The sequence below is a fragment of the Lutra lutra genome, chromosome 4 (assembly GCF_902655055.1).
Source record: "Lutra lutra chromosome 4, mLutLut1.2, whole genome shotgun sequence".
Classification (NCBI taxonomy): Eukaryota; Metazoa; Chordata; class Mammalia; order Carnivora; family Mustelidae; genus Lutra; species Lutra lutra.
Genome location: NC_062281.1, coordinates 7,058,091 through 7,071,504, shown reverse-complemented (window position 1 = coordinate 7,071,504; position 13,414 = coordinate 7,058,091). Strand labels below are relative to the sequence as shown.

General features: G+C 40.5%; 1 protein-coding gene across 3 annotated transcripts in view; it reads left to right on the top strand.

Moving 5' to 3' along the window:
- The window catches only part of KHDRBS3 (KH RNA binding domain containing, signal transduction associated 3), a 184,105-nt gene that overhangs the window by 128,675 nt on the left and 42,016 nt on the right, over window positions 1–13,414 (top strand). For all 3 annotated transcript variants that reach the window (XR_007126577.1, XM_047725506.1, XM_047725505.1), the window contains exon 7: window positions 10,503–10,585. Coding sequence is in view for 2 of the 3 variants with exons in the window: in XM_047725506.1 (XP_047581462.1) it covers window positions 10,503–10,585 (83 nt within the window). In the remaining variant the exon portion in view is untranslated. The remainder of the gene's footprint in view (window positions 1–10,502; window positions 10,586–13,414) is intronic.

Genomic DNA, 13,414 nt, shown 5'->3' with positions numbered 1-13,414 from the left:
ACGGATCACGATTCCCATTTGGCATATTATAAAATTGAGTTTTGAGGAGGTTAGGTGATATTCCCAAAGCTGCACAGTTAGAGCTGGAATTTGAACACAGGATCAGACTCCAAAGGCTGATAGGAAGAATTTGTATAATCTAGAAGCTGTGTATAGTATATTCCTCCTAGCTTGTAAACATTACCTGGGGATGTGATTTTGATTGTTGAATTAATCGCTTCTCGGCCTTTTGGCTAAGATCAAGTGTGATTGTTGAATTAATGATTTTTAAATGATTATGGAAAAGATTCTTATTTAGAATTATTATTAATATTGTGATTTTTGTCCTTAATTATAAATCAACTTAGTTATGTGATATGTTCATGGTCATTGGTTAATACTTGACAAGGATATTATTACTCAGAACCCTGGGAAAATGCGTTTTTGAAAAGACTGTTTTTAGCTTAATGTTTGTCTTATAAAGTCAAAATAGTCATTATAAGATTATAGATGTTTTATAAGATTTTATTTATTTGAGAGAAAACTCATGAGCACGAGTTGGGAGAGGCAGAGGGAGACGGAGAAGTGAGTCTCCACTGAGCAGGGAGCCTGACGTGGGGCTTGATCCCCAGGATCGTGACCTGAGCCAAAGGCAGACACTTAACTGACTGAGCCACCCAGTCACCCCAAGCCTATAGATTTTAATAAGTTTTAGTGCTGTATTATAAATTAAAACCTCTTGCATTTCAGAATGACCAGATATCACCCTAATTAAAGTGAGGTGTTATATAGGGTAATTGTTTCCTTTTAAAAGGACATAAAACTGAAACATTATTTTTGAAATCCAAGTCTTTTATAAATTCTTCTGTTTAAAATGGCTTTTCCCAGCTTAAATGTTATGCTTGATTTTACTTGTGACAGAAATAGAATTAAAAATAGGTCATGCTGTTTCCTTTATCTCAGAAAAATCTCTTTTCAAAGCAAGATTTCTTTGGTGTTTGGCCATGTGTCGGTTGGAGTTTTCTAGGTCGGGAATGGCAAACAGAGAATCTCTACCTATGTGAGAACATGTTTCTCCTCATACAGCCCTGGCGTCTAGCAAGTGTCCAGGTCACCCTCTCAGTTAAATTCCACATAGACGTCTTCACTGTCAAAGATGAAAACTCAGAGGTGTAACCTGTTGAATCAGTAACTCTTTGCTAATAAGGCAAGACTTTATATCAATATACATTTATTTCTTGTCCATGTTGTTTGCTGTTTTTAATAATGTTCTGACTTTCAGAAATAGCATACAGAGTTTTAAAAGGGAATTTTTGCTGAGGACAGGCAATGTAAGACCGGTAGGTAATGTTTGACAGAAGAATTCGGGTGAGGTCTCATTACCACCGTTTATCGTATTTTATAATAAATATTGCATTTGATTCTACAATATCTCCTTAATTTGCATTCATCTTAAAAAAGTTTTTGGTCTACTTCTGCCACTTGGTCCGTACTTAGTTTTCATTGTCATTCATTTATTCAACAAGGTCACTGTGAGCCTCCAACATGGCAGACATTGAGGATATGAGAACAAGCAAGGCTTGGGTCTTACCCATGAGGACCTTGCAGACTTGGGGGGAAGAAGGGAGGCGGAGGGATAATTCCAGGTCCCTTGTATTAGCGAGTTATCGGTTATCGTGGAAGCACAAAGGAGGGTGTGAAATTTAAGCCTGAGGTCTTCTGGTGGAAAACCTAGAAGGGGGTAGCAGAGGGAGCGGCGGGCACAGAGCATTTACAGCATGAAACGGTGAAGCTTCTAGAGGTGCTGTGGCACGCCCTGCGCTGTCTCTGGGCAGGATGCTGAGGCGAGCCCGTGCGAGGCTTGGCAAGGTGTGCTTTATTTTGTAGAAACAGGATGGGTGGGGAGTGGAGATTTGTAAGAAGGGAGGCAGCAAGCTCAGACCCACATTGTAGTGGCTACTTCTGGCGGAAGGTTTAGAAAAGGGAGCACTTCCAGGGAGATGAGTTAGAATATCATACGAGTTCAGCTGAAACCTTCTGGGTGATTGTACCGCAGTCATCATGGGGATGCAGAGATGGCATGGAGATAGCTGAAGACTTCCTGTTGGGGGGGGATGCTGGGGGGAGGGGAAAGCCCCAGGCACTGACTCTGCCCAGATGAAGGTGCCTTCAGAGAGCTTTGTGGAGACCAGTGGATTCTCAGCATTTTATCAGACATGTATATCTCCTGTGCCATCCCACTCACGGGTACAGGACCCTGTTTTAAAGTGTGGCAAAGGAGATAAAACATCTTTGCACTGCATTTGAATAAAGGCAGGGAGCACTCTTAAGCTTCCTTCTGAGGGAATTCAGTAAGTTCTTGGAATAAGCAAGTTCATAAGGCCCATGCTCAGGGCAGGGGACAGGACCAGGCGGGGGTGCATCTGCATGCTTTTTCCTCTGCAGGCACTCGGTCCGGCAATCGAATGAGCATTGATGTATCGAGCCGCCCTTCCTAGGCTCCAGGCACTCTTCCTGCTCTGTGTAAAAGAGTAAACAAGACACAATCCGTGTTGGTAACAGTGGGGGAGGCCAAGGCCCACTCCTTCCCACCCAGGAATGGAGATGTGCGGATCTGCTCAGTCGCTGCATCACAGGGTGTCTTGGGACTGAGCAGATACAGCAGGAGAGGAGAGTCCTCCGAGCCTCACAGAGAAAAATTCCCCCGGCAGAGGGTGGGGATGCAGAGGCTTGTTGGGAGCAGCTCAGGAAATACGGCAAAAAATGAGGCTGACATGTTGACTAGGCCACGTCACAAAGGAGAATGTTCTCTTGGAGAAAATAAATAAATGCGGGAAATTACCTGAAGATTTCAACCGTAAAGAAAATCGTTCAACACGTCTGAGCACTGCCAACAGGGACATAGATGTCCCCCACCCCAGGTTCTGGAAGGCTTTTTAGAGTAGATTCTCAGCTTAGTGGTGTGATTGAACCAAGTCTGGGATGCCCTGTCTCTACTAGATTTACGATTTCTACCCAATTACATGTTAACCTGTAGCAAATAATGTATTCACTATTTGTTAAAATCCCTGATCTGGCCTCAGAAAAATCCAAAGAGGAATCTCTTAATATCAAATTAAATAAATAAGAAAACCAGCAAGCAGTAGTTGGAAACACTAAGAGCATTCAAAAAAAGAACAAAAAAGAGAGAAACAAAAAGAGCGCACTGCTGATGCCCAGATTGGTTCTCAGACAAAGAAACCTAATGCTGAGGGGCTCTCACTCCCTCTGCCTGCTGCCCTTCCTCATGGGAACGATCTTGAATACTTTCTGATTAAATCCCCGATTGTCTACCAGTGACCTCCTCTCCTGTCTTGCAGTAAGATGGCCGATGATCACCAAGAACCCCTCTACTCCTTCCTAGAAACTTACAAACGTATTTTGCACCTACACTCACTTTTCTTCTTCGCTCCAGTCACGTTGTTCTTCACGCTTCCCTGTATTATTCAAGTGTCGTCCACAGAACAGACAATTTTTGTGATGGGAGGAGCTCTGCCCCCCATGGCCAGATCCATCTGTGAAATCATCATGAAAGAAATTATGTGAGAATTGCAATTTTAATCCTTTAAAATCTTCAGTGTAAAAACATGGAAGTCAATAATTCAGTGACCTAAACAATTTGAAAATGCAAGTACATTTCTAGCCTTGTAATATCTGACGGAATAATTGAACAAGGAATGAATAACATAACTGTAGGGTTAAAATAGTATAGCACTAAACATTTTAGTTATTTAAGAAAGTTCCACTCATTTACAATCTTGGTCCTTCAAATAAACAGAGCAGTGGAATTCTTCACTTGGTGAAGCCATACTCTTCAGGCTCCTAACACATTCCTGGAGAACTCTGAGCTCCTCATTGCCACACTGTGCAGTGCCATGACCTAATGACCAGTCCAGCCCTCCAGATACACCCTGATCTTCTGTGTCCGCACCCTGTTCCCTGTGTCCCTAAGCCACAAGGTGGATCATGTCACTCAGAACTCAAATCCATGCTGTGGCTTATGGGTTTCTCAGTTTCATTGCTCTCTGCTCTTTATAGGTGCCCCCAACAAGCTGCTGGTTTTCCTGGATGTGAGGGTTCTCAGATTTCTGTACCTCTGCTGTTTGGCACTTGCTGTTCATTCTGCTTGGTTTTTATTTTTAATGATTTCAACAGCTGCTTTTGCTTTTCTCGGCTTTTGAAACAAAGTGCTAGCATTGGCGCTTCGGGGTCGTCTTCTCCATTCCCATTCCCTTTTGGGCAACTTTGTGCCACCTCAGTGCTCACCTTTGCCATAGCACCTGACCTGCGGTGTTATCGTTATCTCTTTAGTGGTCCGTCGTCTCCCTCTCGCCACAGACGACGACGATCCTGTTCCATTTGTCACGTCTAACTGAGTGCCAGGAACAGGGTAGGAGGCAAGTGGAAGGGCTTTGGTTTGTTCTTGCTGTTTTTTAATTTAACTTAATATTACTCTTCCTGTTAGGAACACCAGCTTCTTTTAATTTATGAACTCACCAGGATTATCAGTAATAACTGCATTTATATGACTTACTGCGTTGTTAAAATCCCATCAGTTTTGTTGTTGTTGTATTCTTTGCCTATATCTTGTCCGATAGCTCTCTCCTTCTTGCATTGGTCATTGGAAGATCACCAAATGAGTAATCTGCCTTTTGTGACTGTGAGGAACACTGTGGTTTATATATTGTTTGCTAAGTGTATTCTTCACTTTTATTTTTCCTCTGCCCCTATTTATTGAGTTTTCATTTTATATTTTATTCTGTCTTGTGCCCAAAGTACTAGGCATGCAGCTCTTCAACAAATACTAAGTTCCTCCTTTGTGAAAAAACATCTAAAAGAAAAATAGGTGATCTTGTGCAAAATGTTTGAGCCTCATTCCTACAGAGAGAGTACTGCCTCTTAGTGTTGATGTTTGTTTTACAAAATGGAAATCATTATAACTTTTTAGATATTTGTGATTGCCTAAGCCAAGTAAATTGAGGTCTAATATTTAATAGATGCTTTTTAAGAGAGAATAAACTAAGTTATTTGGCTCATACCCTTGCACGCAGTGGCTTCTGATGTTCTGTATCTGTATCTGTTAGCTGTGTTGTTTGAGAAATCCAGGAGAGAGGTCTTTATGGGTAATGCTTTAATACAATAATTAATTATATAAGCTGTCCTTCATAAAGTTCTTAATACAGGGTGTGTGCTTTTGCTATAATCTGTACATATGTGTGTATATATAATTTCTCATCCCTTCAGAATATTTAAGGGATTCACAATTTACAGGTAAAGAAACAGATTTCGATATGGGAATGAGCATGCCTAAAATCACTGATGGTAACTTATGGAAGCTCATCTAACTCCAGATCTTTCTCTCACCCCTTGACCACATTTCTCTACTTCAAGAGATCTGGTGGTAATCACTAAACTGATTAACACTGGTGAGACCAAGTTCCAAAATAGTTGTTTTTTTTTCAGGCTCATTTAAATATTAAGTATATAGCAATTAATCCAAGGTCACTATATAATTGACTAACACCAGAAACTTGGTGATCAGTTTCAGGGTAGAATTCATACACTCATGGACATAAATGTCATTGTAATATATCTAATTTGATTTTATAAAATGGTGATTTCTCTGGACCTTTTTGACTTCCACAGTGCTTTTCAGATAACCACAGTATTCTTGTTTTTAAATCTGCAGAATGTCTTCAGTTTGCACTGGGAGGATGGCTTTTGCTCTTGTTGTTGTTGTTGTTATTGTTATTGTTATTTTATTGTTGAGTTGTAAGAGCTCTTCTTTTGTTCTGAATATGAGACCATTATCAGATATGTGATTTGGAAATATTTTCTCCCATCCTGTGGACAGTCTTTTCACTGTCTTTCTAATGTCCTTTGATGTATACATTTTTAATTTTGACGAAGTCTGTTTTTGTCTATATTTCATTGGCTGTTTGTGCTTTTGCTGGAATATCTAAGAAACTCATAACTGTTTGAAAATTACGATGATTTACACCTATGATGTCTTCTAAGAGTTGTATAATTTTAGCTTGTATACTTAGATGTATGATGCATTTTGTATTTGTTTTTGTATATGGTGTGAGGTTACAGGACAGCTTTATTCTTTTGCATGTGGGTATCCAGTTGTTCCCACACCATATACTGAGAATACTGTTCTGTTCACCATTGAGTTGTCTTGGCAGTCTTTTGATAGTGAGTTGACCATAGCTGTAAGGGTTTATTTCTATACACTCGGTTCTATTCTGTGGATCTGCATCTCTACCAGTAACTCACTGTTTTGATTACTTAGCTTTGTAGTGAATTTTGAATTGGGAGAATGTATGATCTATCCTGGGGAATGTCCCATGTGTATTGAGAAGAATGTGTATTTCATCCTCACTGGGCTGACTGTTCTATAGCTGTTAGGTATAATTAGATTGTATTGTTCAAATCTTCTATTTCTTTTTTGATCTTTTTTTTTTAATGTTCTTTTTATTATTGAAGTACGATGTTGAAGTTCCCAGCTATTATTGTTGGATTATCTTTTTCTTCCTAAAATTTTGTCAGTCTTTGCCTCATATATTTTGAGCTCTGTTGTTATACACACACACACACACACACACACACACACATATACACACATGCATATATTTTTATAATTACCATCTTGATAGACTGACTCTTCTATCATTATAAGTAAATGTGCTTTTATTCTGGTAACAATTCTTATCTTAAAGTCTATTTTGTCTGATATTAGTGCAGCTATGGTAGTCCTCTTTTGATTTGTATTTCCATGGTGTATCTTCTTCCATCCTTTTTTTTTTAATGTATTTTTTTTAAAGATTTTATTTATTTATTTGACAGAGAGAGATCACAGTAGGCAGGCAGAGAGAGAAGGGGAAGCAGGCTCCCTGCTGAGCAGAGAACCCAATGTGGGGCTCGATCGCAGGACCCTGGGATCATGACCTGAGCCGAAGGCAGAGGCTTAACCCACTGAGCCACCCAGGCGCCCCTCAGTGTATTTTTTATCTTTGAATCTAAAGTGTATTTCTTGTAGACAGCAAGTGGTTGGATCTCATAAACATTGATGCCAATTTCTGTTTTTTATTCCATTTAATCCATTTACATTTAGTGTAGTTACTAATAAAGTTGGTTTTATATCTGCCATTTTGCTATTTTTTTTTCCCTGTGTCTTATGTCTATTTTGTACCTTACTATCTCTTTCTGTTGTTAGATTTTTTAATTGGATCACTTTAACTGCATTGTCATTTTTTTTGTTTTTGTTTTGTTTTGTTTTGTTTTTTAATATTTTTATTTATTTATTTATTTGACAGACAGAGATCACAAGCAGGCAGAGAGGCAGGCAGAGAGAGAGGAGGAAGCAGGCTCCCCACTGAGCAGAGAACCAGACATGGGGTTCGATCCCAGGACCCTAGAATCAGGACCTAAGCCGAAGGCAGGGGCTTTAACCCACTGAGCCACCCAGGCACCCCTTCTTGTTTGTTTGTTTGTTTTTTTAAGATTTTATTGATTTATTTTTAGAGAAAGTGCACATGCATGTGTAGGCTGAGAAGGAGCAAAGGGGGAGGGAGAGGGAGAGAGAATCTCAAACAGAGCCTCATGCAGGCTCAGTCTCATAACCTCGAGATCATGACCCAAAATGAAACCAAGAGTCAGATGCTGAGTCAACTGAGCCACCCAGGCCCCTCTCTTTTCTTGTTTCTTATTTTATTAGTCTGCCCTGGAGAGTACAATTTACTTTTTAACTTATGTCAGTCTTTTTCAAAATTACACCAATTTAATTTTAACAGTACACAAAAGCTTTGCTCCTCTTTAGCTATGTCCTTACCTGCCCCCTTTTGTGTTGTTACTGTCATACAAGTTGCAGCTTCATACATTGTGTGCCCATCAACACAGAATTGTAGTTAGTTCTTCATCCAGTTGTTTTCTAAATCAAACAAGAGAAAAAGAGGAATTACAAAAGAAAAAAGGAATTGCAACAAAAACACTATAGTTTAATACTATAGTTTAGTATTTCTTTAAGTAGCTACCTGTATCAGTGTTACTTGTATTTTTTTCATGTGGATCCAAGTTACTTTTTAATGACCTTTCACTTTACCTTAAGGACTTCTTTTACTATTTTGTGTAGAACATATCTGCTATTGATGAATTCTCTGTTTTTATTTCCTGAGAATACATTAATTTTTCTATTTTTGAAGGATAGTTTTGCTGGTTATAGAATTCTTAGTTGACAGTCTTTTTCTTTTAGTACTCGGAATGTGCAATCCCATCATCTTCTGGCCTCCTTGGTCTTTCTTGAGAAATCAGCTTTTGATCTTATTGTGAATCTCTTTCACATGATGAGTGGCTTCTCCCTTGCTGGTTTTTTTTTTTTTTTTTAAGATTTTATTTATTTGATAGAGATCACAAGTAGGCAGAGAGGCAGACAGATAGAAAGAGAGGTGGAAGCAGGCTCCCTGCAGAGCACAGAGCCCAATGTGGGGCTCGATCCCAGGACACTGGGACCATGACCTGAGCCGAAGGCAGAGGCTTTAACCCACTGAGCCACCCAGGTGCCCCTCCCTTACTGTTTTAAGATCCTCTGTTTGTCTTTCAACATTTTGGATGATGACGTATGTAGGCATGGGTCTCTTTGAGTTTACCTTACTTGGAATTTTTTGAGCTTCTTGGTAGATTGGTAGATTAAAGTTTTTCATCAAATTTGGGAAGTTTTTAGCCATTATTTTTCTATATAATCTTTTTCTCCTTACTTTCCTCTCCTTCTGGGTACCACATTATGCATACATTCATGTTTGATGGTATCCCACATGTCTCTGAGAACTTGTTTCCTTATCTTTTTGTATTATCTTCCTCATACTGGATATTCTCAATTGATGGACCTTCAGGTTCACTTATTCTCTCTTCTGCCTAGTTATATCTGCTGTTGAACCTCTCTGGTGATTTTTCCGTTTCACTTTTTGTACTTTACAACTCAAAAATTCTCTGGATTCCTTATATTTTCTATATCTATAGTAATATTCTGTATTTGGTGAGGCATTGTTCTCATACTTCAGTTCTTTAGACACAGGGTATCCTTTAGTTTCTTGAATATATTTCAAATAACTTATTTGTCTTTGTCTGGTAAGTCCAGTGTCTCAGCTTCCTCAGGGACAGTTTCTGTTGATTACTTTTTTCTTCTGTGTGAACCATACCTTCATGTTTCTTTGCATATCACCTAATTTCTTTTTAAAACTAGAGATTTAGGGGTTCCTGAGTGGCTCAGTTGGTTAAGTGTCTGCCTTCGGCTCAGGTCATGATTCCAGGGTGCTGGGATCGAGTTCCACATCAGGCTCCCTGCTCAGTGGGGAGTCTGCTTCTCTCTCTCTCTCAAATAAATAAATAAGATCTAAAATAAAAAATAAAACTAGAGATGTAACTTAGCGTGCCAACTGTGGAAACTAAATGCTCCTTCTTCCAGTATTTTTGTTTTCCTTTTTTATTTAATGACTTTTCCAAACTAATATTGTGATATTTATTATATCACAATATTACTGAAACATCTCCTGTTACCTTAGTGGTCAGCTAATGATTGGACAGAGATTTTAATGAATGCCTGGAAACTAAGTCCCTAACATGTTGGAACAAGTCATTAAGACTCAGCCAGTTGATTTACAACTAACTCCTTCCTTGGCTTTGCCTTTCTTTTTTGTGCTGAACCTACAGATCCCTGGAGAGGAGAGCTCAGGACCTTCCCAGGTCTTTCCTGGGCTTCTACATGGTACTCTGCAGACATGTAATCTTCTAGATTGCCAGGAGTGTGTCAGAACTATTCAAAGGGCAAATGGATATCTTGTCCTCCCACTTCTCTTGCTGGCCTTTGATTAGACTGCTGTTTGTTCCACTACCTCAAGCAGCTAAAATCTTATATAATTGCCTCTAATTATTTTCTTTGAATACCCCCAGGGAAAAGGCATTTTGCACTGGATGAGCTCCAGGTCAGGTCAAATACAATACTCTGGAAATGAGGTTTTAAGAACATCACCCTTTTCTGCTTCCTCCAGTGGTCCCCAGACTGCTGGTGTCCACTGTGGTTACAGCTGTTGGTTTTCAAGGCTCCCGCAGAGCTGGGAATGGTGGGTTGGAAAGGGACTCATTAAAACATCACAGAGCTCACTGCTTGTACCAAGATTCAGCCAAGTTTTTAGAAATAAATGCTCCTTAGATCTCTGCAAACCCTTTGTTAATTTTCAGACTTTTGAAAATGTTGATTCTGAGAATTTTTCCAGTTTCTTTTGGCTTTTGTAGAGAAAATTTTTGGAGGTTTTTACTCATCATTTTCACTGATGTCACTCTTACATTTTTCTTTGTACCATACCTAGATATATATTTAAATGTTAGCTGAATTAATAAAGAATTACTAAAAGCAGAGTGTTGTTTTTTTTTTTTTTTTTCCAAAAACTTTTCTGACCTTTTTTTATACTTCTCCTGTTTTATTTTAGGACTATGATGATGGATATGGCACTGCTTATGACGAACAGAGTTATGATTCCTATGATAACAGCTATAGCACCCCTGCCCAAAGGTAAGAGTCAATCTCTGATTAGACCCCCATTAACAGACACTTTTCTCTGTCCACATACGTACATTCTGGGAAACGGGGAAGATCAGACAGCAAGGGTATCGTGACTTGGCTTGCTTTGTTTTTTGTTTGTTTTAATTGGAGAAGCACTCTCTATCCTACCAACTAGCATGATTACTCCTCCCAAATTTGTCATAGTGCTAAAGCAATAGGCTTGAAAAATAAAAATGGAAATATTTTTTACTCTAAAAATGTAACTTAGGTGTTCGGTATATTCTGAGCAGGAACTGTGTCTGTGCAAGTCCTAAGGCTTAAAACCACATCAGCAATATGTTAAATATCCTACATTGTCAGTGCCTACGGTGGAAAGAACCAGAAGTTTTGTTTGGCATTCACATAACGTTTCTGTTTCTTAGCAGCAGTGATCCTATTTTCTAACAACTTCAGATTCCTATTTGTGAATAATGAGGTAGCTCTAATTCATTTTCTAAAGAGGTATTTACCCAGAAATAAGTAAGTGTTATCCGATGCAAAACAGAGCTTTATAGTTAACCTCTTGTGATATAATATACCTTGATGTTCATTGATATATGAAATCAGTTTATTCCTATTCAGAATGTTTTCTTAAATGCCTAGAAACCATTTGGTTTTTGTTTAAAATTCTAAGTGGAGTACAAAGATAGACATATATACAAAATATTGGCTTTATGAAGTATGAAAAAATAAGGACTATGTGGTTGTTTTGATGAACTCATGTAGTGCCGGGAAACTTTGAACAGGTTGGTCCTGTTATTCCTGAGCTCTGGCATTGAGGCTGACATGGATAGAAAGTTCTTTCTTCTTTTTGGCTCATGTCAGATTTTTTTCTCATATAACTTATAATAGTTAAGAGCCTTCAGACTTGCAGTCTCAACTGGTCTTTTTGAGTAGGAGTCTGGTGCACTGTGCTCATGTCCTTGAGAGGGTTGGCACAGCCTGGGGGACTGGCACTGGTGGGTGCTAACCAAGACTTTACATATGGTACCTCCTGTTAGTGTCCTGGCAACTGTATCAAGCGTGTGGCCCTGTTCCACTGTAGAGAGGAAGGATTAGTAATGTGCCAGAAGTCCCAGGTGGAGTGTAAGCCTTTACTCACATGTGTCATTTAATCTGCATGGTAACAGCAGGAGTTATTGTATCTGTTTTACAGATGATGAAATGAGGGCTCAGAGGAGTCACTGACCAATCCACAATGTGAGCCCAGACTTAGAAAGCGTATCGCCTTTCCACTTTAAGCTGTGATAATGATCATGATGAGGATGGTGACATTATTAATATGGCGGGTCACAGGCATTCGCTGCTTCAGTCATTCATTCACCCCACATGTATTGAATTCCATGTGTGTTGGGCTCTGTGCCTGATGCTTGGAATACAAAGATTATTGAGACAGAGACCGTTTCTTTGAAAAGCTCACAGTCTAGAAGGAAACAACAACAAAATACTCAAGAGCAGTGTAATGTGACTGTCATTATGAGAGGTCTGAGGGGAAATTCAGTATTTCCGGAAGTAGGCAGTGCTAAAGTCTGCTTGAGAACACTGAGGACATTTCACTGCAAAAGGGGAAGTGGGAGGGAGAGTCACTGGGGTACTAGCAGGGAAGGGCATTTCACAGAGCTGGAATAGCAGGGCCGGGGCTTGGCGGGGTAAGTGGTATCTGGAGCTGCACTTGATCTGCGGGGAGGCGATGAGGTGGGAGCCCGCGACTCCCTGCAGGGTGTTGGGGCTCCCCGCTGCAGGCGGCAAGCAGTGGAGAGCCCATAGAGTTACACGCTGGGACAGTGCTTTTTGACTTAGAGTCAGTGTCATTCCATGGCAGCGGAGGGGCTGGACTGACAGGTGGTGAGCCTAGAGGCAGAGACCAATTAAGAGGCTGGTGCATTATAAGGCCTTTCAATGTCATGGAAGACTCACTTAAAGAGACATCTTGCTGGACAACCAGTCTGCTTTCTTTGAAGTGATCTTTTCAGTGTTGCACCTCATCACACCTGAAGGAGGACAGAGAATTGTATGCGAATTGCCCACACTGACAAATGTAGAAGCCACTCTGTGTTAGGTAATCTGAGTATTCATTTAATCCTCACGACCTGTGACATAGACATGAGCCCTTTTATAGAAGAAGGAGACTGTGATTTCCAGGAATGAGGGGACTTGCCTGGGATCACACAGCTTACAAGCAGAGGAGCAGGCTTTGCACCGAGGTCCGTGGCCACACGCGTTCTCCCCACAGCATCGCAGGCTCGACAGGATAGCTCCGTCCGATAAACCCAAGGGAAGCAGCTGTACTGCGGGGTGGGATGGAAAGATGGTTTCATGCACTGTAGGAGTTTGTAGGAGTCTGTAGGAGTCACCGTAATAAATTTCCACACTCCAGGCGGCTTAAGCAACAGAATTTTATTTCCTCATGGTTAGAGAGGCTGGAAGTCCAAGGTCTGGGTGTTGGAGGATTTGGTGTTTCCTGAGGCTTCTTCCTTCAGCTCGCAGATGGCCACCTCCTCGCTGTGGCCTTGCCTGGTCCTTCCCTGTGCACATGCATCCCTGGTGTGTCCGTGTGCGTCCGCATTTCTTCTCTTCTGATGGTATTGGTCACACTGGATTAGGACCCACAAAGGGCCTCATTTTAACTGAATCACCTCTTCGAGGGCCTTGTCTCTGACTCCAGTGTCATTCGGAGGTACTGGGCTGAGGGCGTCAGCATGTGCTTCGGGCAGGGGACATGGTCCGGCCCATAACAGGCACATATGGCGACAGTGCTTTAAGCGCAACAGTCTGTGTGTCAGAATTAGAATAGCGAAC